General features: G+C 37.2%; 1 protein-coding gene across 3 annotated transcripts in view; it reads right to left on the minus strand.

Moving 5' to 3' along the window:
* Nucleotides 1-6,253: 6,253 nt before the first annotated feature.
* FBXL4 (F-box and leucine rich repeat protein 4) overlaps nt 6,254-24,955 on the minus strand; it is a 58,026-nt gene continuing 39,324 nt past the window's right edge. For all 3 annotated transcript variants that reach the window (XM_070739321.1, XM_070739311.1, XM_070739302.1), the window contains exons 6-8: nt 19,943-20,014; nt 16,633-16,945; nt 6,254-6,720 (exon numbers count right to left, since the gene is read on the minus strand). In XM_070739321.1, the coding sequence (XP_070595422.1) occupies nt 6,557-6,720; nt 16,633-16,945; nt 19,943-20,014 (549 nt within the window). In that variant the 3' untranslated portion in view covers nt 6,254-6,556. The remainder of the gene's footprint in view (nt 6,721-16,632; nt 16,946-19,942; nt 20,015-24,955) is intronic.

Consider the following 24,955-nt stretch of genomic DNA (forward strand, 5'->3'; position numbering starts at 1 on the left):
TTTTGTATATTGCACTAAATTAGGGGTCCTCAAACTATGGCTCCTTGGTTGGATATATTCAATGAATGCTTGAGTTACTGTAGAGCAGTGTTTCCTAACCTTGGCAACTTGAAGGTATCTGGACTTCAACTCCCAGAATTCCCCAGCCAGCATTTGCTGGCTGGGGAATTCTGGGAGTTGAAGTCCAAATATCTTCAAGTTGCCAAGGTTGGGAAATACTGCTGTAGAGAGCCTGCCCCTTCAGGGCCTTTTTGTGTGGAGTGGAGGGTTGTAGAAATTCTGACTTGGAATCTGCTTCAGCCTCCTGGATTGGGGCTTTGAGCCAGTGATGGCAAATAGCTGGAGGGTCTTGTTCTCGTGGGACTGCATCATGGCCTGGATCTGGCTGGTATCTCAGCCCACTGAGTCTACAGGCGCCAATACCTGACCTTGCTTTCCCGCAAGTCTTCCCTCTGCTTGGAAAGTCTGTGCTCCTATTCCTCAGTGAGGTGCTTCTGCTGAGCCTCCTCAGTCAGATCCACTTTGAACTGAGCCAGCTGTTTTACTAACTCCTTCTTGTGGTGGCTGCTTAGGTCCAGCAACTGCTTCGTGTTGGGGCCCTAAGGAGCTACATCTGTTAAGCGAATCACTGCAATTGATAAATTAGCAACCTGGTTGGTTAAGGGGATCTGGCTTCCCATTCACTTTGCTTTTCAGGTGTTCGCAAAAGGGGATCACATGATCTTGGGACACAGCAATGGTCATAATATGAACCAGTTGCCAAGCATCTGAATTTTGATCACATGATGATGATGATGATAATAATAATAATAATAATAATAATAATAATAATAACAATCAATCACATACTCAGCTGCTGCAAAAAGATCGCACAGACTGACTACAAGCATAGACATGATGCTGTGGCACAGATGATCCACTGGAACTTGTGCCGGAACTACCATTTACCAATGGCAAAGAACTGGTGGGATCATAAGCCCGAAAAAGTGGTCGAAAATGAGCAAACAAAACTACTGTGGGACTTCCGACTTCAGACTGACCGAATTCTGAAGCATAACACACCAGACATTGTGATCGTGGAGAAAAAGAAAGTATGGATCATCGACATCGCAATCCCAGGAGACAGCAGAATTGAGGAGAAGCAGCTAGAGAAATTAGTGAAATACAAAGATCTAAAAATCGAGCTGCAACGACTCTGGCATAAGTCAGTGAAAGTGGTCCCAGTGGTACTTGGCACGCTGGGCGCAGTACCAAAGGATCTCAGCGGACATTTGAAAACCATCGGAATTGACAAAATCTCCATCTGTCAATTGCAAAAGGCCACTTTACTGGGATCGGCAAACATAATTCACCGCTACATCACGCAGTCCTAGGTGCTTGGGAAGTGCCCAACTGGTGATGAAATACGAAATCCAGCATAGTGATCTCGTTTGCTGTGTTGTACTGACATAATAATAATAATAATAATAATAATAATAATAATAATAATAATAATAATTTATTAGATTTGTATGCCGCCCCTCTCCGAAGACTAGGGACGGCTCACAACAATAATAACAGTATACAATGTAATAAATCTAATATTAAAAATTATCTAATTTTTAACATCATGGGCCGGGGTTGCTTTCATTACTGTAAAAAATTGTCAAATTTGATAGTGCCATTGTGCCATTGTGAAAGGTCCCTAAATGTAGTCTTGTAAGTCCAGGACTACCTGTAATTTAAAGGTTACTTTCCACTTTCCAAAGCTTTTCTTCAAAGATAAGTCCCAGTCACTTCAAAATCCAACCACATTCTTACCTCCAAGTCTTTGCATTTCTTTCAAAGAGCTTTGAGTGATATCAGTGCAGATTACTTTATATTAGGATAATGAAGAGCAAATATACAATCTCAACAGAGTTTAATTCATTTATGGACAAACATTATGCATCTAGTCTAGTTTTTATGAAGCACAATTAGTTTGGGATGTAACCAAACGGGCTGTTGCATCCTAAACCAAACAATGTTTTCACTAATATCAGTGACATTTGCTTTGCCCTTAAGAATCCGATGTTCTGTTGGTGGTAAAAATGGAAGGCACCACTTTTAATCAGTGTAGTCTTAATATTATTTTACAGTTACATATATATCCATGTGTTTGTTTAAAAATAAAACCTGCTCATCATGAGCTACATAGAGTACTTCATTTTAAAATATTAATATTTGTAAGTATGCACAATCCAAATAAGCAATCTTCTTAATAGATATGTATAACTATAATACATAATTGTCCCGAATTCATATTTCAAAATGCAAACCAAAAATAGCTCATTTAGTGTTTGTCAGCAAAATAGAAAGATTTAAACATTTTAACAACAGATCAACACATATACACTTTATTTCATAGATGTGAACACATAGGCTAATAAACAGATATTTGGAAGAATCCTAAATAGAGCAGGGCAGTGTGAGAATATTGCTAGTCATCATTGCTATCCAGAAATTTTTTAATATGGTCAGTAATACTGTAGTTGTCAAACTCAAATAAATACAATGATGTGTACTATTATACCTAATCCTCCCGGGGGGGGGATCCTTTTTCACTAACCCCTCTTCAATTCACAGAAAAAATAACTAAATGAAACTGGACTGGTGCTGTATGGCAGCTTCTTTCAAAACAGAATGAAGATCAACACATCTTTTAAGATCTTGAATCGTCTCCAGAATGAGAAATAAAAATCTGAAAATATACACTGTTTTCTGAGGTTTTTCAAGAAAAACAACCAGGATTAAGTGACAATTTACAGTTCTGTAGAAAACATTTGCTCCATTTTGCATTTTTTGCTAAATGCTTTCAGACTTTTACTTCTGATACAGTAAGGGAGCGGAGTGAACAAAAATTAGGAAAGTTAAATACATTATTTGACTAAAACAAAGCATCCACCTGAAGATGGAAAAAGCAATAGTGGAAAAAAGGATGAATTGCTTCACTTCATTTAATGAAAGGGATAAATAACTAAGGCAAGTATTTTAAATAACCAGAGTTTGCCATGAACCCTGGTTACCCTCTTTATAGTAAGAGCTTTTACCACAAAGTTCCTCGGTGCACATTACATCACACTAAAATAATTGTTTTTTGAAGACCATTGTAAAGAAATTATTTCTATCACCCTGCAAAAGGTGATAGAAATAATTCCTAAATAGGAATGAAGTATTACCATTTTCTAAAAATAGAATGCAGCTTTGGGGGCTGTATGGGTATTATTATATAAACAATAGGATACCAACATGCCATTAAGCATGGAGATGGGCAGGGTCATTGTTAGGGAGCTATGTATCCTGCTATCACCGAAGAAAGTATAACTTCTGTTTTTTGGCAAAGAATTCTACAATAGTAAATCAGATCCTCTAACCATCAGCTGAAGCAAAGTGAATTATATAGCATTATAATTACTTCAAACTAATGCATTACAAGAGAAAGTCTACAAGATAATCAAGAATAAATTCAATCTTTTGGAATGCTCATCTTAAAATCCAGGCTTAGGCCCCATCATAAACATTGTGACAGGATCCGAACCTATAAATTTATGCTAGAAAACCCTCAAATCCTTAAGTAAGTTGCCATAAAAGAATGGATCAAAATTCTTACAGAGAGTCACTTGACAGTGAGATAAATAAATTAACAAAATATGAGAGTAACTTGCTAGAGCAAGAGTTTAGTTTGTTGCAACTAAAGATGGTATATAAAGTTACTCAGTCTAAAGATTGCATCACTTTGTTTAATCAATAATTGAAACTAAACCATATTGCTATTAATTCACTTGGATTCCTTTTCTGTTTGCTGATTTCTCCTGAAGCTTAGTAAAATTAAAAAAAACCTGAAAGGGAGCAAGTAAATTAACACTTCGGATCCCCTTTTATTCAGGAAATCCTTCTTATCCAATTTAAAATTTAGTATATTTCCAGAATACTATATTTAGCACATAAGCATCTTTTTTAAGAATTAAACTACATTTAGAAGAGAACTCTTCATTTTTTACTATTGCCTACAGAATAGCATTAGCAGAGACCAGATACAATGCAAAAAGTAGGTAAGCTGCCAGAGAAATGACAGAGGTACAGCTATCTAGAAATTCTGAGACAAAATTTAAAATCAGTAGTATCGTGATAGTTCATATGGAAACAAATATTTCAAAAACAAGTTTGACAATGTAAGTGATTTTTCTTGGCTTTTTTCATGATTAGTTGGGAAAATTGCAGCTTTCTCTAAATTTTTTGAGAAAGTTTTTCTCTCATCTCTGGCCAAAACTATTTTTCTGCAGTTTTTCTCTCATCTCTGGCCAAAAGGAGAGAAAAGAGGTGGCAGCGGTGAGGAAAGTTGGCAACACCTTCGGTTAAGCAAATGCTTAATTTGCTAGGTCTGATCAGAAACAACCATTGCTGCCAAAAAGCCAGATTCTATTTTTCAAATGTTTCTGCTTGACCTCATTGAGCTGGGGAAAATGAAAACTATAAGAATCATGTTTTTGAGCTGTAGTGGCATCCCCAAAATGACAGAAAGGTTTGTTTCTACAAAAGCTGACTTATCTGTATTGGAATAAACAGAATTACAATTTCCAGCATGTTTTTAAAATAAAAATATTGAATATATTGTAAGAGTGCTCACTTATGCCTACTGGACAATTCGGTAGTGAAGTATAAGATTCAGTATTAGCACTAGTGATAAAAAGTTAAAACACAGCATCCAGTGTTACACAAACGAATATCAGTGATCAAGTTGGCTTTTTCTCTTTTCTTCCAAAATTCATATGAATCTCCCAAACATTTGCAGAAATTTGGAGAACAAGGAAATTTTAGTCCATCCTGCTAAAAATATGACTTGTTCAGAAAATAGACACAATTACATACAACTCAAATATTAAATTATTTTAGACAAAGCTCAAATAATCATCATTATAAGAATACTATTAGTATTTGACCGACAGAAAATTAAAAAAGAAAGATGTGAAGTCTTTTATAATTTGGACATTTCACTGTATGTGTAGAAAATAGCTCTAAGCAAATTGCTGTATTAGTAAAGTTAATGATTTAAATTTGTTTTCAACCCCCCTAATCAACTGGATAATCATTTCCCTCCCACCCCGAAAAAAATGATTCGTTTGATTAAAGTTGGTAATTCTTATCACATAGATGCAATTCTAAATTCTCAATTCTAAACATATTTGTTAATGTTCCAAAATAATGTGATCCCTTAACTGTTACATCTTGTATTGGAATTCTAACAGTGAGCAAAGAGAGGCAAATGAAAAACACTCCAAAAAGCGGCATTTACTCATCTCCCATTTTTTTCATGGCTGATAATATGACGGCAGAAAAGAACCAGATCAGGACCGTGCAAATGAAATTGGTGGATAAATTCTCAGCCCCATCCCAGACTGCTAGGGAACTTTAGTGGGCTGTCCCTTCATTCTAGCGGAGCAGCCTCTTAAAAATAAATATATAAATAAAATATTAAATGTTAGATAAATTCTAAGATAAATAACTCATTGTACTGTCCCAAAGGTGCTTTTTTTCAGGAGGCAAAAGTCTACAGAGATTCTCAGTCACCCAGGTCATTTTAGCTATACAATTTGGGATGAACATCCTTTGAATGGTGGGACTAGGAATGGATTTAGAAGGAAAAAACTGCAGACTACAGGACTACAGCAGCATTACTTATGTGACTTTGAGGACACAGATAAACCTCTAAGTGCTTCAACGACCCTCTAAAACAGGTCTTCAAACTTAGCATCTTTAAGACTTCTGGACTTCAACTCCCAGAATTCTCCAGCCAGCTTTGCTGGCTAGAGAATTCTGGGAGTTGAAGTCCAGAAGTCTTAAAGTTGCCAAGTTTGGGGACCCCTGCAAAAAGGATGCAATTTACCAGCTCTCTGCAAGGAATGTAAATCCTTCCATTCCTCACTATTATGTCAGAGCTGAAGAAGCTTCTTGGGTGAGAAGCAAAACATCTTCAAAAGAAAAAAAACAAGGAAGTCCAGTTGCCTCCTGAAAAAGCACCTTTGGGACAACCATTACCTGGATGACTGAAAATCTCTACAAACTCATTATATTGCATTTACTAGAAATGAAAAGGCTCTGAGTCTGACTGGATTGATGAAACTATTTGAATAAAATAAGTTTCATACTTCAAGATATTCAGGTTCTAAGTTCTTCCAATATTTATATCTTAAAAGTGAATGTCAGAACTTAAAATAATTTTATTTCCCACTTCTCAGATGTATTATTTTAATAGTAAATATCCTAATAAGATTAAGTGCTTAATGAACCTTTAAGTGTATATCGTCTAACATTTACAAGATGCTTTGAACTGCAATCATGTGACAAGTATTGCATCAGGAATAAATGCTTGGCCATTATTTAAATCTTTCATATTTTATCTTCATATCAAGATTTAGCCTTTCCCCCATGCCTCACACACACACACATATATATATTCTCTTTGGAAAAAAAAAATCATTACAAATTCCCAGGAAGCAGAATCGTCAGATCAGTTCTATATAGCAACATATGAATTGAGTCACTGAGTGAAGCTTTTTTTGATGAACACATTAGGGAAGCTGGCATTCAGTTCTAGGACAATTCGGTGATCAATTTGTGAACAGAAGGACACATCAAGTAAGGACAATTCTTTACAAGATTCCAGCAATTTCCTTAAAGAAGCCGGGCTTACCATTCTCGTCCCTGAAAAAGAAGAGAACAAAAAGTTAAAGGGGAAAAAAAGGGAGTACTTAAATAAAAATCACAGGGTTCTTTAAGGAAAGCAACAGGGTTCCTAATAAATACAAACCTTTCATTTTAAAACTTTTCCTACTGCAACCCAGAATCAAAATTAGAGCATTTTTAATCCTTTTCAAATATTATTTTTGTTTTGCATTCTGCGTTTCCTATAAGTCACTTTGAATGCTGGTATAAATAGAAAGCTGGAATATGAATTAAATAATATTGAGCCAGCATGGAATGGAGATGAAAGAATCAGGTCGATAGGAGAAAACAGGAGAACCTAGAACAAAGACTGCAATTACAGCTACACATTACAGAAGCTAAGAAAGAGTAAAAGGGCTATAACATTGCAGTGGTGTTACTGTATGGGAGGAAAACTTTTTGAAATAGCAAACAATTCCCTTAATATTCAAGCCAGGCGTCTCACATTCAAATTGTCACGAGTTGCCACACGAGGACTAGTTTGTTAGCATGAGGGTTGCAACACTAAAGCCTTTTCATACATGGATACAAAAGTCTGCAGTGAGTTTAACATGAAGGGATCACGTTGAACCATTACACGTCCATTTACACGTGATACATAAAGCCCTTTACTGTGGAGAAGCTTGTAAAAATGCCACTTCATTTTAGCCACTCAGCTGGCAGCATTTTTCATTAATCAAAAGTGATATTTGTTTTTACAGAATTACTAGGCTGATATGTTGTTTCAAGATCATATTTAGGGAGATGTAATCTAGGAAAACACCCTGCCAAGAGCTATCCAAATCCGGTTTTTCATTTTCTTCCCGGGTCTTGCTAAGGAGAGAAAACTCTCCTCTTTACAAACTTTTCCTTGCCTGCCTTCCCTTCTAAAGGAGAATTTTGGGGGTTTTTTTTACATTTATTTAATTTTGTCCAATACACAATAATACACAATGAAGAAAGTAGAGGACACCTTCAAGGAAATAAAATTAGAGAAGGAATAGAAGAGAGAGTATAGGATAAAATAAATCAATGAGGGAATAGAGGAAAGATAAAGGGATAGAAGAGAAGATATATGGGATATAGGAGAGACATATAGGATATAGAAGGTACTCTAGTGCACTTATGCATGCCCCTTACTGACTCTTAGGAATCTGGAGAGGTCAACCGTGGACAGTCTAAGGGTAAAATGTTAGGGGTTAGGGGATGATATTATGGAGTCCGGTAATGAGTTCCACGCTTCAAAAACTCTATTACTAAAGTCATATTTTTTACAGTCAAGTGTGGAGCAGTTAACATTCAGCTTGAATCTGTTATGTGCTCTTGTGTTGTTGTGGTTGAAGCTGAAGTAGTTGTTGACAGGCAGGACGTTGCAGCACCATGGAAAAATAGTTAATAGAGGTAAAAAGAAAGGAGGAGAGACATGGAGATAATGAGACAAATGTAAGTCTCCCAAAAGCTGAGATGAGGAAATATACTGCTCTACAAAATAAGCTGCATGATCCTAATAATCCAAATACATCTTTCCGGGGAAGTAGCTCAACTATCTGGCATCAAATTAGGCACCTTTCCTTCCTAAAATACTCTTCTCAGGAAATGAAATTGTCAACCTGGCCATAAAACATTTAGAATATTTATAGAACCAAACAAAATGGAAATGAAATAATAGCAGGAGAACATAGAGTCTGGGAACAACTGATATTTTGATAAATCCCACTATATAACAGCAACTCTAAAAAGAAACTCTTCATGCGATATTGCATCGTTCGTTCAAAATGAAGTCATCATTTTGAGTTAGAGACTTTGGCCTGCCACAGATTTTCATTCAACTCTATAATTTACTGTGGTTTACTCTACAACTCTACAATGGTTAATCCCATGAACTTTTTGTTATAAACAAAAGGACTCATTTTATCCTCTCCACTAACTAATCTTTCCCTTTTCCAGGTCAACTGGAGATTTTATTCAATAAATCTATGTAGTATTGACTCCATCTTATCAATTATGTCGACCAATTAAGATCACAGTCTCCCCAGAAAGTATAATACAAAAAATGTAGTGTCATAAAATATGCCTTACTTACTTAATAATGTGGTATCTATGCTTGAGGCCAAGTAGAGAAAAGCAATGGCCAAGATAGCATAGCTAGATTGTAATCGGTGGCATATTTACAATGCAATTACAAGCCTATCTTATTTAAAATGAGCACAAACTGTAATCTTAGCTAATATACAGTTCAAGATGATGTATTTGACAGTGGTTTCATTTAAGAATAAACTATATATCACAAACGTACTACTGGAGTGCACAGTCCTTATTAATTTAAGAGTTTTTGATAAAACACAAATTATATTTGTTGTGCAATATGAACACTGTTAGATTTCATTGTGTCCCCTGCCTACCAGGGATTATACCCTTAATAAATAATAAAACAGCAAACAGCACTAATAAGATACCAGTCTAGGGTTGAAGATACCAGGCTAGGAACCAGGAGATTGTGAGCTCTAGTTCTACCTTAGGCATGAAAGCTATTTGGGTGACTTTGAGCCAATCACCATCTCTCAACCCAACCCATCTCACAGGGTTGTTGTTGCATGGAAAATGTTCTGTTGGGCTCTCTGGTAGAATCCTCCCAAAAATTCACAGGTACAAATTTCAGACACACACGTTTGAAAATTCAAAACAATGTTCTTTATAATGAAAATTCACTTAAACCAAGCCCTCTTTTGGTATAGCAAAGAGCACTCGTCTCCAACCAAACTGGTAATTTGTACAAGTCCCTTATCAGTTCTGTAATACTTAGCTTGCAGCTGTGAGGCAATTCACAGTCCTTCTTCTTTCACAAAGTGAAACACACTTTGCTCTGGGTTAGTTTCAAAGCAGGGAAAAATCAGCACACAAAAAGTCAAAGTCAGTAAAGCAGTCACGAAACACAACGATCAGATAATCCTCCACAATGGCCAAACCCACAGGCTGCTATTTATACCAGCCTCACTAATTACCACAGCCCCACCCAACCACAGGTGGACTCATTTTCTTTGATAATAATCTCTCAGTTGTTGTTGCCTATGCATCGCTCTCCACATGCGTGGCTGTATCATTAACTCTTGTTCTGAATCCAAGGAGGAGCTAGATAATTGATCTCCCTCTGAACTGTCTGCCACACACTCCTCCTCCCTGTCACTCATGTCTTCTTGGGCAGAGGAGCCTTCATCAGCAGATTCCACTGGGGGCAAAACAGCCTGCAGCATGTGGATGTCTCCCCCACATCCACAGTCCTTGGGGCAGGAGCTGGGCCAGAGCTAACCACAACAGAAAATAGGAGAAGGAAAGAATATTGGGCATGTTTGCCATCTTGACCTATTTATAGAAATAATAAAGAAAATTAATTCTTTGGACTAAACCATCACAATGAGGAGGGCACAGACAAAAATGCAAATAGGCTGCCTCCTTCCTAACAACCTGAATAATGATGGCTGCATACAGAAGGCATTTGAAAACAAGCCAAGCTTCTTGTGTCCCAGTTTTTAACTTAGTAGGGAAGGATGGTTGAAGAAATCCTCATAATGGAAGCTCTGGAAAATGCAGGTGGGTATGTTATTGCCTCTCTCTAGTAGGGGGTGATGTTTTTAATGTGCTTATTTCTGTACAGAAACTGAGTAACTGCATTCTGAAACTGTCAAATAAATTGATGGTTTTGACAGGCACAAGGGGACAGTTGGAACTTTTGGCATTCTAGGAAAATGTGGGAGGCAGGTTTTTTTGTGTTTTTTTTAGTTCATAGCATCTAAAAAGCCGTCAAAAGAAGAATGCATTGTTATTCCTCCTTCCATGCCTGAACGTTTTTACATATTAAGCCTTTTAAATATGTGTGAACTTTGCTAGAATTACTGTTTTTCATTCAACGAACAGAGATAGCAATTTAGGTAGGGTGCATACAGATGGTTAAGCCCACCATATTCTTCTAAGCTGTACTTTATGCTGCCTGGCTGCAGTCAAAATATCAAGTGGAAGTTTATTTTTCTGGAGCATGTTTTATGCCCTTATTTAAGCATAATCCAAACATATGTTGCAATTTATGTGATCACATAATGGCGCTGCATATGTTGCTCTGCAAGCAAAGAACAGAACTATACCCTTTTCACATATTGCCCATTTTCAAACTTCAGTATTCACAAGCGTCTTAGCAACCACAAAGAAAGAAAAGGAGAAGAGCAGGGGAGAAAGTAAACTATTATCTGAGCACTTTCTGAAAAGGTAGCTGGTATTTCCAAAGGAAGTCAACTTGCGTACTTGTAAAAAAAAGATAAAGGTTTTGCTTGCCGGTTACATCCGACTATAGGAGGCATTAGTCATCTCAGATTCACAGCCGAAGAGCCAGTATTGTCCATGATCATGTGACCAACATGACTATGCACCAAAGGTGTGTGGAGCACTGTTACATTCCCACCAAAGTGGTACCTATTTCTCTACATGCTTTCAACTGCTACATTGGCAGGAGATAATGCAAATAAAGGAAGCTTAGTCTATCACATGGTACTTAGTTTCCATACTGCCAACCAAGGAGTGGGCTGCTGCCTGGATGGGGGGGAACGCAGTGGGGTAGTGAAAATGGAGCTCCACCCCAGAGCACCCAATTTGCACTGAAAGATGTTGAAAGAAAATGCAGGGCGTCCTGCATAAGCCACGCCCACAGTGCGGTAGTAAAAATTTTGGTAGCCCTTCACTGCTGCCAACCTTCCAGTTGACAAGCCCAGCATCTACTGCTTTATTTGTACCTACTGACTGAATGGCAGGTATAGCAGTAGCACTTAGATTTATATACCACTTCACAGTGCTTTACAGGTCTGAGCGTTTTTATACGATTAGCATATTGCCTCCATACAATCTGGGTCCTCATTTGACCGACCTTGGAAGGCTGGAAGGTGGAGTCAACCTTAAGCCATTCAGGATTGAATTCTTGGAATGAGCAGTGAGTTAGCCTGAAGTATAGGTAGGTAACTTACCATCACAATTGAGCCCAAAGTTTGTGTTGTTAAATTAGAAATATGTTAAGTGAGTTTTGCTCCACTTTACGACTTTTCTCAACTGCAAGTTTACATGGTTATTAAGTGAATCTGGTTTCCCCATTCACTTTGCTTAAGGGATCACATAACTATGGGACAACACAACTGTCAAGCATTCAAATATAAATCACGTGACCATGGGTATGAAGCAATTATCATAAGTGTGATAAATGGTCATAAGTCATTTTTTCAAGTGCCATGGTAATTTTGAACGGTCAATGGATGAACTGTTGTATGCCGAGGACTACCTGTACTGCACTCTAACCACTGTGCCTTCATAGCTCACGGTATGAGAGCAGGATGAGAAAATCTAGGTACAAACCCATTCTCACCATCAGAAACTCATTTGGGTCACTCATTCACTCTTGACCCAAACTACTGCATGGCAGTGGAGGAGGAAGTCCTACCTACTAGTCAGCTTTGAACCCCTGAATGAAAAACATGGTATAAATCAGTGGTGAAATGCAATTATTTTTTACTACCAGTTCTGTGGGCATGACTTAGTGGGCATTGCATGCCTTGGTGGGTGTTACAGGGGAAGGATACTGCAAAATCTCCATTCCCACCCCACTATGATCATATGCTGCAACGTCCTTCCGGTCAACGACTACTTCAGCTTCAACAGCAACAACACAAGAGCACGCAACAGATTCAAACTTAACATCAACCGCTCCAAACTTGACTGTAAAAAATATGACTTTAACAATCGAGTTGTCGAAGCGTGGAACTCATTGCCAGACTCAGTGGTGTCAGCCCCCAGCCCCCAACATTTCTCCCTTAGACTCTCCACGATGGACCTCTCCAGGTTCCTAAGAGGCCAGTAAGGGGCGTACATAAGTGCACTGATGTGCCTATCGTCCCCTGTCCAATCTTCTTTCCTTATCTCATATATCATACATTTTCTCTCCTTTCCTCCAACCTCTCTTCTTTCTTACTTTCTATCATTATATATATTACTTAATGTCTATTCTCCTTCATATGTATTGTATATTGGACAAAGAATAAAAAAATAAAAAAATAAACTATGGGACCAGCCAGAAGTGGTATTTGCTAGTTCTCTGAACTACTCAAAATTTTCACTACTGCTTCTTCGAACTTCTCAAAATTTCCACTACCGGTTCTCCAGAACCTTTAGAACCTGCTGGATTTCACCCCTAAATGTAACAACTCTAAGTTATTTTTGAACAGACATCTATTGTCATGAGAATTAAACATTTTATTGCAGAACCTTTAACTAGCTATTAATTCCTCGCTATTATTGACAACAGGAAAGGGAGACCTAAAAAAGGATTAAAGCTAGCGTGTTGTCTAATGATATGTTTAAAAGATATTTATTTTTCTCTATGGAAGAGATTTCAATGTTTCACATGGCAGAAATTTAACTTAGCAAGGTAGCATATTTTTATGCTAGGTGGGGAGAGGATATCTACTGATCCATTTAAGAGTAACAGATGTAAATTCTTCTTGTCTTTGTGTTGTCTATTTATTATTATAATAAAACCTTGAGCACTGGAGAACTCTAACATAAATATTTAGAAAGAAACAATAACATATTTTATGTTTAGCTACAGTCATTCCACAAACACTCTGCAGCAGTAACTTTCAAGATATTTTATACAATGAATTAACACAAAGCACACAAAGAAATCTATCACTTAAAACGACAATGTTAAGTCCAACAAACCACTTTCCCTCCAAAAACGAAGGCCTTGATAGGCATTCTGAAATGGAAAAAAAAGCTGGCTACCTCACACTAAGCTTCGTACCACACCTGTTGTTTAAAATGAAGCTGAAGATTTTTCTTGTTTCAAAATAAAGTTCTGACTTCTAGCTCTACTTTACCTGTCAGGACTTCCCAAGCATCCTTAGAAAATTAAATTATTATTTTTTATTTTTATAATAAGGGTTTTAAATTGTTCATTTAACATTAGATTTGCACATTATGTATTGTTGTTGTGAGCCTCGGAGAGGGGCGGCATACAAATCTAATAAATAAATAATAAATAAATAATAAATAAATAATAAATAAAATAAATAATAAATAAAAATAAAATGGGTAGAGAACAGCATCCCAAAACTTACTTTTGAAATATACTATTTTTCCAGGCAACACCAACAGAGTGTAAACTGAGAGATTGTGGAGAGATTCTGGAAATTTCAGTGAAACACAGCAAGGACAATGCTTTACCAATGAGGTGTCTTTTATATACTTCACCTCTTTTTGATAGTGTATGGTAGGGGTATGTGTTTTTACAAGATGTGTGTCTTTTGCCTGAAGGGTATGATTCCATTATTTTTAAATTCTTGCTTATGATAAAGATTGCATTCAAAATATATGTGTCAGCAGATGGATCAAACATAATAAAACATGTTTTATGCAATTGTTTTATGCACTTAATTAATTGTTTTATGCATTGAACTTCCATTTTGGGTAGATAATACAGCTTGTATACAGTATAATTAAGCAATTAAATTAAATGTTATTGCATAGACTGCTTTATTCTTATACAGGGGTACCTTGATATTCATCGTTAGTTGGTTCCAGGAGGCACAATGAGTACCCAAAAAAATGAGTACCCAACAATTTTTTCCATAAAGAATAATGTAGTGAGTCACAAGGCAGCCAACATAGACAAGTTCTAGTTTGTAGGCCAACAAATGATTTATTCCAACATATGATGATGAATACCGGGACAAAAGTTTCACATCAAAGGGCTCAGAGGTTAAGTGAGATTAGTACTTGATTGAAATACTATCAGGGAAATTCATGACTATTGAATTAGATTGGAAAAATCTAAACATATCCAGACTAATGGCAACTAAAAACAAAATACCTTAAAATACATAAATACAGTTTGAAGCATGTTGAGAAAGAGTTTTAGGGTTCACTGCAACACAACTGAAAACTTAAATTTTATTTATTAATTTTTAAATTAGTGATTAAATATATATTTAAAACAAGTACAGTGGTACCTCATCCTATGAACGCCTCTCCTAATGAATTTTTCAAGATACGAACACAGTGTTTAAGATTTTTTTGCCTCTTCTTCCGAACTATTTTCACCTTACGAACACAAGCCGCCGCTGCTGGGATGAAGGGGTTTCTTTTTTTTCTTTTTTGAAGAAAGAAAAAGGAGGGGCGGCTTGGAGAGAGCTAAAGAGTTTGCATTAAGAAAGCAAGGAGAACTGGAGTGTTTGCAGAGGCAATGAAAGGGTGTGTTTTGAAGAAAGAAAAGGGAGGGGCGGCTTGGAAAGAGAAGTTTGAGATTTTCCCTAAGGATTTGCACACTACAGTATTCTTTTACATTGATTCCTATGGGAAACATTGTTTCGTCTTACGAACTTTTCACCTTAGGAACCTCATCCTGGAACCAATTAAGTTTGTAAGACAAGGTATCACTGTAGTTTTTTTGTTTTTGCTGTTTAAGAAACTCTTTTATGATAAGATCCCCGTTTTATAAATATATCCTGTCACACACTATTACAATTGCAAGAACTTCTCAAAGCTGGCAACAGTACTTGAATGAATTTCAGGAATTCATTTTTAAAAAACTAGATTTTTTTTCAAAAGTAGCAGAAAAGAATAAGTAATTAGGCAAATGTTCCCAATTTTCTTAATCAAATAATTTGGAATTAGACTGATTTATCTCACTACCTATGATTTGGTTAAAGCTATGAATGTATCTGGTTTTAAGTCTTTGGAGAGGGGCGGCATACAAATCTAATAAAACTTAAACTTAATTAATTGTTTTATGCAGCAAACAATCAAGAAATGATGTCTGAACATAGTATTTCCGACAGAAGATAATACAGTCTTACAGTCTTACAAACGCCTCGTCATACAAACTTTTCGAGATACAAACCCGGGGTTTAAGATTTTTTTGCCTCTTCTTACAAACTATTTTCATCTTACAAACCCACCGCTGCTGCTGGGATGCCCCGTCTCCGGACTTCCGTTGCCAGCGAAGCGCCCATTTTTGCACTGCTGGGATTCCCCTGAGGCTCCCCTCCATGGGAAACCCCACCTCTGGACTTCCATGTTTTTGTGATGCTACAGGGGAATCCCAGCAGCGCAAAAACGGGCGCTTTGCTGGCAACGGAAGTCCGGAGGTGGGATTTCCCAGCGAGGGGAGCCTCAGCAAAATCACAAGAGCAGAGAGATCCGGAGGTGGGGTTTCGAGGACATCAGTGTTTTTGCGATGCTGCGATTTCACTGATGCTTCCCTCACTGGGAAACCCCACCTCCGGACTTCCGTTGCTAGAGAAGCACCTGTTTTTGCGCTGCTGGGATTCCCCTGCTGGGATTCCCCTGCAGCATCGCAAAAACACAGAAGTCCGGAGGTGGGGTTTCCCATGGAGGAGAGCCTCAGGGGAATCCCAGCAGTGCAAAAACAGGCGCTTCTGGCTGGCAAAAGGGGTGAATTCTGGGCTTGCACGCATTAATCACTTTTCCATTGATTTCTATGGGAAACATTGTTTCGTCTTACAAACTTTTCACCTTAAGAACCTCATCCCGGAACCAATTAAGTTTGTAAGACAAGGTATCACTGCATTTGTAGCTTAGGGTTGGACTGTCTATGGAGAGGGGCAGCATACAAATCTAAATAATAATAATAATAATAATAATAATAATAATAATAATAATAATAATAATAATAATAATAATAATAATGTTTGTTGATTTGCAAGAAAACCACCAAATTCGGAGAATACCAATGGCCCCACACGTAGCATTTCAAAACCACACCTTTATCCAAATTGTAATTTTCCCTTCTGATTAGGATAACAATTAATTAATTTACAGGAGAATTACAGTAAATATTCTTGGGGGGGGGGTGTTACTTACCTAAAATATCAAGCTGCCGAAGATTTGTACAATTTGCAGCAAGTTCTTCTATGTCAGAATCACACACAGATCGATTAGCTGTGAGAAAAAGCTTTTGCAAATTCGGTAGTTTCCGGGCAAGTTTTGCAAAGCATCCCGTACTGCTCTGAAGAGTTGGGCACCAGCCAAGATCAACCTCCTCCAACAGTGAACAGCCAGCAGCCAGCTCTGCTAATCCATTTTCCGAAATGTTTTTACATCGCCATAAATCCAATGTTCGAAGTTTTTTGCATTTGGCTCCCATCATACTAGCTATTGTGTCATAGTCCTCAATCTGTCAAATTAAAAATATTTTAAAAGCAAATGGTGTAATCTACTCTAATATTGTCTATACTTTATCCAGCCTACAGACCCATAAGGAACATAAGTATTCATTATTTAATTGGCCTTCAAGATCTTGTAGTCAAAAAATCATTTCTGATCAATAGAAACATAGAAACATAGAAGTCTGACGGCAGAAAAAGACCTCATGGTCCATCTAGTCTGCCCTTATACTATTTCCTGTATTTTATCTTAGGATGGATATATGTTTATCCCAGGCATGTTTAAATTCAGTTACTGTGGATTTATCTACCACGTCTGCTAGAAGATTGTTCCAAGGATCTACTACTCTTTCAGTAAAATAATATTTTCTCATGTTGCTTTTGATCTTTCCCCCAACTAACTTCAGATTGTGTCCCCTTGTTCTTGTGTTCACTTTCCTATTAAAAACACTTCCCTCCTGGACCTTATTTAACCCTTTAATATATTTAAATGTTTCGATCATGTCCCCCCTTTTCCTTCTGTCCTCCAGACTATACAGATTGAGTTCATGAAGTCTTTCCTGATACGTTTTATGCTTAAGACCTTCCACCATTCTTGTAGCCCGTCTTTGGACCCGTTCAATTTTGTCAATATCTTTTTGTAGGTGAGGTCTACAGAACTGAACACTGTATTCCAAATGTGGTCTCACCAGCGCTCTATATAAGGGGATCACAATCTCCCTCTTCCTGCTTGTTATACCTCTAGCTATGCAGCCAAGCATCCTACTTGCTTTCCCTACCGCCTGACTGCACTGCTCACCCATTTTGAGACTGTCAGAAATCACTACCCCTAAATCCTTCTCTTCTGAAGTTTTTGCTAACACAGAACTGCCAATGCAATACTCAGATTGAGGATTCCTTTTCCTCAATGCACCAACTAAATAAGAATTCCATCTAATGTCTAACATACCATGGTATTTTTAAGCCTATGTGCCTTCAGAAATGGAAAATAAAATAAAATAAACAATTCCGATGGATCCATGATTGCTCTATAGTTCATCTGCTGAAAAAGTTCTACTTCAAGTCTTGATCCTCATATTTTTAGTGATGATTGGACTTGAAGAACAATTCCAAAATAGGAACATTATATGTTAAAAAGTTTCTTCTATCATCATCAAAAGCATTTTAAATAAAGTCACAAGCATGCTAGCCAGTTAAATTTGCACAGTATAAATATAATATGATGTAGACTGTCTTTACTCTTACATTGAAACTAAGTAGTCTCATTTTGAACTAATGGAAGTTTATAGGTTGTCTGTTAACAGAACCAGTCTTATTTAGAGTAAGAAAAAGTAAACTAATATGCAGGGTGATTATAGAACAAATATAGAACCCAATCCTTGGAATTTCCCCCCCAAGTGGTAAAAACCCCCTGTAATTTACTAATTAAATTTATTTGCCATCCCTCAGCAGGGCAACTCAGGAAATAGTAGGAAGACATCAATAGACTGGAATTATATACTGCAGAAGATATTAAAAAGTAATATTTGTAGAAACAAGTTCTATTTCCTATCTATATCAGGTTTTAAGACATGCTGATATTTATGCAAAGGAAAAAGTATACTGAATAGTAGATATTAGATTTATCATATTTATATGCAGAATCCCTGAATGAGAGAAACATGACATGTGAAAATCTTCTCATAGATTTGAATTTATGTAGCTATAGACCATTGTTTATGTAAGCCAAATTTTAAACAAGGGAAGATATTTTTCTGTTTTTTTTCTTTTTCTGTGGTTATAGATCTCAAATAAGCAATCATTTACATATTCTATAATGTAGAATGTAGAATTTTATATCAATTCTATAATTAATTTACATCAACAAAGTCAAACATCCTTGGCCCAGTTCTGGAATTATTTTCTCCTTCAAATGAACTAGGTTGAAAATGTAGCCTTAAAACTCAAAAAATCTCAATTTTTCTTATTAGAAGCTTTCATAAACAAACAGTAACTGTACATGATTTAGGGAAGAATGGAAAAGAGTCTTGAATTCATAATTACAATAATTCATGCGATACAAATAAAATGATGAGCACAAGTTAACAGATAGAAACATAGAAGACTGATGGCAGAAAAAGACCTCATGGTCCATCTAGTCTGCCCTTATACTATTTCCTGTATTTTATCTTACAATGGATATATGTTTATCCCAGGCATGTTTAAATTCAGTTACTTTGGATTTACCAACCACATCTGCTGGAAATTTGTTCCAAGGATCTACTACCCTTTCAGTAAAATAATATTTTCTCACGTTGCTTTTGATCTTTCCCCCAACTAACTTCAGATTGTGTCCCCTTGTTCTTGTGTTCACTTTCCTATTAAAAACACTTCCCTCCTGGACCTTATTTAAACCTTTAACATATTTAAATGTTTCGAGCATGTCCCCCCTTTTCCTTCTGTCCTCCAGACTATACAGATCTAAATAATAGTAAGAGCCGGGGTGGCTTAGCAGGTAGAGTGCTGTACTGCAGGCCACTGAAGCGGACTGTAGATCTGAAGGTCAGCGGTTCAAATCTCATCACCGGCTCAAGGTTGACTCAGCCTTCCATCCTTCCGAGGTGGGTAAAATGAGGACCCGGATTGTGGGGGCAATATGCTGGCTCTGTTAAAAAGTGCTATTGCTACATGTTGTAAGCCACCCTGAGTCTAAGGAGAAGGGTGGCACAAAAATTGAATGAATGAATGAATGAATGAATGAATGAATGAATGAATGAATGAATGAATAAATAAATAAATAAATAAATAAATAAATTTTCAAGCACATATTTACACCCTTATATTTGTATAAGGCATACAAAGGTATATTTGGATTGGATTGAAATATTTTTTTAAAAGTGGTTTATCTTTAATTTAATTTTTTTTAAATTTATTTGTTTAATATTTTTGGGTGGGTGGATGGATGGGTGGAGGAACCAAGTAGTAAACTTGGGCAGCATCTCCACAAATCAAAACCTTTAAGAACTTACCATTACGCAGCTTCCCAGGCTGAGGTGCTGAAGTTCTGAACAGAAGTTCAGAATGCTGAGCAGTGCTGTTTGCTGTCATTAGGAAACACATCAGAAGCAAATATAGAAAGGAAACATAAAGAGGAAGGGTCAATTAGACATTAAAGGCTGTCACCACTTTCCCTAAAATCCAGCTCAAAACCTAGGAAACAGACGCCACACATACCATTTAATGAGTCCCCAGATGCTTTAACCATTGATTGGCTTATAGTCAAGGTAAGCATTACAACCCTTTATATAATAAGTCACCGTGGATGTGGCTTTGCATGCCCTGAAGACACCTTTATTCCCATGACCTATCAGCTCTTTTCCCCCAGGAGAATGCTTAGAAGTCTGTTAAGTTCAAACAACAAGCAAGGCCAAACCAAAAACGCAGAGGGCTGGTGACATCCTGAAAAAGGAGAGCTTCTCTTGACATTCAGTGATCAGCTACAGCCTGATGGAACTGCCAATAGAGTCACACAGCATCAGGATCGAGTTGGTGACTTTAATGTCACAGGATGGTCTTGTTGACAAGAGTGCTGACAATCATTGAGCACCTGTCACAAGCAACATGCAGATAGAAACAAATATAACGTGCACTTTACACTCGTGCTGTTGCCATTTTAAGCATGTTCACAGTGAAGTGGCACCTCATTAAAAAAAAGAAGAAGAAGACAAAGAAATGAAAAGGACTCTAACAGAATATCAGATGTCCTTTGAAAAATGATTATTCTTTTGAATTTTTGGATAACTTCTACATACAGGAATGCATACTCCTCAAACTCAAATTAGTCATTCATCTTTTCCCAAACACTTTCCGTTGTTTCCAATTATTTTCCAGATTTTATAATTCTTAACTGACAAAAGCTGTCAGGAAAAGAGTAACAGAAAGACAATTATGAATTTCTTATAGTGCAGTATAAAATTCAAACTTGTAACCTCTAAATGTAATTTCATAAGTTGTATTCATTTAAGTCTTTACAAAACTCAACCATGCCCTTTTCAGGAATTTTACTGAATAAAGTATTACATGAAAGACTTCTGTTATAAAAACTGATTTAAGTTTTATAACTTTAGTTGGTACTCTGGTTTTAAACACTTGAGTCACGCTACCTGTTGCACCATAAATACAATTTTCAACACCCACAAATATAAATAGGGATCCTTCTCATTAAGTAGACACCTTGTTAAAAGCTTTTAGCCATTTGCTATTCCTGAAGTAAATACTATACTTTTGTAGTCAAGTATAATTTTCATAGTCTTTTTTAATATTGAGGCCTTTATGAATTATTATTATTATGTAATTGAATTTGCTGTAGTACTAAATAGGATAATTAATAGATTTAATCTCTCGCAAAGATTTCTACAAAATTATAATGGGAAAAGAAAAAAAAGCAGCTAAGGTAAAACCCAACAATTAAAAGAATGCACACTAATGCATTTTAATAATGGAAAGTTATCCAGTCTTGCTCTATAACTGGGGTATCAAACTCGCATCGTTATGGCATCATCACATGATGTATCATTACTTTCCCCCCTCCGCTAAACCAGTGCGTGACGCATCCGGCCCACGGGCTGCAAGTTTGACATACCTATTCTATAATGTTGTGTTAGCAAAGACACTTGCTTTGTATTTATTAAAGGAAAAAATACTAGATTCTGCTAAAGGGTACACGACAATAGAAAAGGCACTTTCCATTCATTACCTACAACGTCACCACTGGACTAAACATATACATAAAATACAATTATGAAATTATTAGTTTAGATCTAGTTATAAAACGAACTAATATAGGAAACTTTTAAAAAAAACTACCATGAGGGGAAAAACCAAAATGATTTATTTTGTAATGTCCCCAAAAATCATTCTTTGTCCTGTCCAAACTTCAACAATAGCACAAAGTAAAACTTTTCTGTAGCAGTGCTTGCCGTCTAGAATATTATTCCTCCTGAGATTAGATTAACCACAATCCTGCTTGGCCTTTTGAAGGCTTTTAAGGCCTGAGGGGTTTTTTTCTCAAGTGAGAAGGTCAAGAAAGGGTTGAACCCACAAATTGAATGAATTTGTTGCTGACTTATTTGTCTTCAGAACTTTTTCTTCTTTAGAACTTTGCGGTTAATGTGTGTTCTATTTATTATTTTGTTATATATCGGTATATAACTGATATTTTTCGAAGAGAAACGCTGGCTTCAAAATACATGTAGAAACAACAAAAAAATTAAGATATATATCCAATCAAATATACACACCTACACAGAATTATTACATACCGTATTTTTCAGAACATAAGAAGCACCCTTTTCCGTCCCTAAAGAGGGTGGAAATGTTAGTGCGTCTTATATACCGAATAAGCTACTTTTGGCCTCCCAAAGCGCTGCCCCTACATTCCATTTTTGTGAAAAATGGACCTGCAAAAATGGGGTGCGCAGAATGTTTGGAACAGGGGCAGGTTCCTCTTACCTTTTCCTACCAGGCATGTCCACTTTCTACTTCTGTGTATGCGAAGAGGAACGATTTTGCTTCCGCACATGCTCACAGAGCCAAAAAACACCAAAAAAGATGGCAGCATACATGGACCGGCAAAGACAGCTCCAGAGCCATCACGCCAAAATTGCGCAATCGGTGAGCCACTACCAGAGCGGTGCACTGGACCACATTGGCAGGAACCCACCTCTGCTTTGGGACACCTACAGATAGGGTTGGGCAGCAGGCAGGATGGGGTGGAAAGCAGTTCCACCGGCGGAAATGAAATTGTGTGCACAGCTCCAGCTGATCGGTGGTTGTCACTTCCTGGATTACTGGTCTCGGCTCGGCTCTCCTTTTCCCCCCTGCTGCTGCTGCTGCTGCTGCTGCTGCATCTGAGCTCCTTGCTTTTTTCCTCTTTCCTCATTCCTGGCCTTAGACGAGCTTCCCTCTCTCCTGCCCAACTCCCTTCCAGCCTCACGCAGCCACCTCAAGCAGAAGATGTGGGTGGAAGTGGTGCTGGCAGCATTTATACTTCTGGCAGCATTTATACTTCTGGCAGCATCCGTTCACCTAGCTACCCAGCCTGAGGTGGGGGGGGGGCAACCCAGGAAGGAGAGCATGAGAAACACAAAGCAAATTGTCACTCCACGAGTGACACTTACAACTGACAAGGTTGTAAGTGGATGACTTGACAGTTCACTTGAACGATGATGATCGTTCAAGCCACTCTCACCTGGTCACATGGCTGGCAAGTCAATCCTGCCCAATCACATGACCATTAAGCCACACCCACAAAATAAGCCACACCCACAGTGTGGCAGTAAAAATTTTGGCTGCCCGTTACTACCTACAGAGTGCTCCCGGGTACTGGGGCAAGGCAAAAACAGCTGTTTTTGTGAAAAAATGGGGGGGGGTACAGGCTGTTGTTTACAAAAAAGGGGGCATTTTTGCCTTCCCCCAGCTCCTAGGAGCACTCTGCAGGCCTCCGAAACTCTCTGCAGACCCCATTTTTGCAAAAAAAAATACAAAAAACCCCAGGTTAAAAAATGGGCTGTCTTTGGCAAAAAGGGGGATTTTTGCCTTCCCCCAGTCCCCAGAAGCACTCTGCAGGCTTCCCTCCCAAAACCTCTGCGTACCCCTTTTTTTTCACAAAAATGGGTGAAAAATAGGTCTGTTTTTGCAAAAAATAGAGTTTGGGAGGCCAGCAAAGTACTCATGGAGGCTGGGGGAAGACACAAATGCCTCAATTTTTATGAAAAATGGGCACTCAGAGGGTTTGGGAGGCTTGCAGAATGCTCCTGGGGGCCGGGGAAGACTAATACCTTTTTTTTTACTTTGAAATCTTGGTGTGTCTTATACGTCTTATAGTCTGAAAGGAAAGAAACGGTAGTTCATATGAAATTGACAATATGCTATTATTCTCAATTGGGCACCTCAAATATATTCAACACAATAAATTCTGAATGCATGTTATGGATTCATATTTATGTTATGAATGCATATTTAATGAAAAAATTAAATGAATAAAGATTAAAATCATGTATTAGCAAATGGTGAGACCATTAGCACAAAAATATTCTGTGTATAACAATTGCAAGCAAGATTGTAATTGAATAGAGTTAAGCCAATAGGCTGATTGAAACTAAATTATAAATTATGTTAAGTACTCTCCAAAGTTAAGAAGCTTTTAACAATTATTTGCAATTAGGAGATGAATTGTATATTGTGTTCTGATTCCGGAAACAGTTCACTACATTTTATGAAAGGATGGGATAGTTGGATTAGGTAAAAAGAGAACTTTCTATCTCTTAAAAAGTACTTCTAAAGTTGAAAATTGGAACATTCTGGCCATACACATTCAAAAGTGAGAGACAAAAGGCAAAATGAAATATGTGGCAATTAAGCTGCAGTCAGAGGAAGTAATTGAAAATTGAAAATCATGCATACTATTACATATGTATTTTCTTCTTATATTTCCTTGTATTAAAAAGGAGCATTTTTCCACTGGCAGCAATTAAAAATTCATTCTTGCAAGATGCTGACTGCATATGTATGTATAAATAACTAGCTGCGAAAATTGGTCTACAAGCTTTTTGTTCAACAGGTGGTTTCTACCTGTATTACTAACAGGTTCTATAAGTGATGAAAAGAAGAAATAAGCAAAAACATGTTTTCATGTTCTTGGAAATAACAAATTTCTTACAATACTGTAATAACTGTAGAATACTGGCATTTTAGTGTGGACATTGGCATAATTAGAACTGCAGAAAAAAAAACAATTGCTACCAATCTGCCTTCCACTGAGGATCAGTATACTGCATGAGTCAAAAAGAGGGCTATAAAAATATCTACAGACCCCTCACATCCTGGACATAAGCTGTTTTAACTCCTAGTCTCAAAACGATGCTATGGAGCACTGCACACCAAAACAACCAGACACAAAAAACAGTTTTTTTCCGAAACACCATCACTCTGCTAAACAAATATTTCCCTCAATACTATTTACTAAGTCTAGACTACTATTA

Source organism: Erythrolamprus reginae, chromosome 1 (genome assembly GCF_031021105.1).
Source record: "Erythrolamprus reginae isolate rEryReg1 chromosome 1, rEryReg1.hap1, whole genome shotgun sequence".
NCBI classification, from domain to species: Eukaryota; Metazoa; Chordata; class Lepidosauria; order Squamata; family Dipsadidae; genus Erythrolamprus; species Erythrolamprus reginae.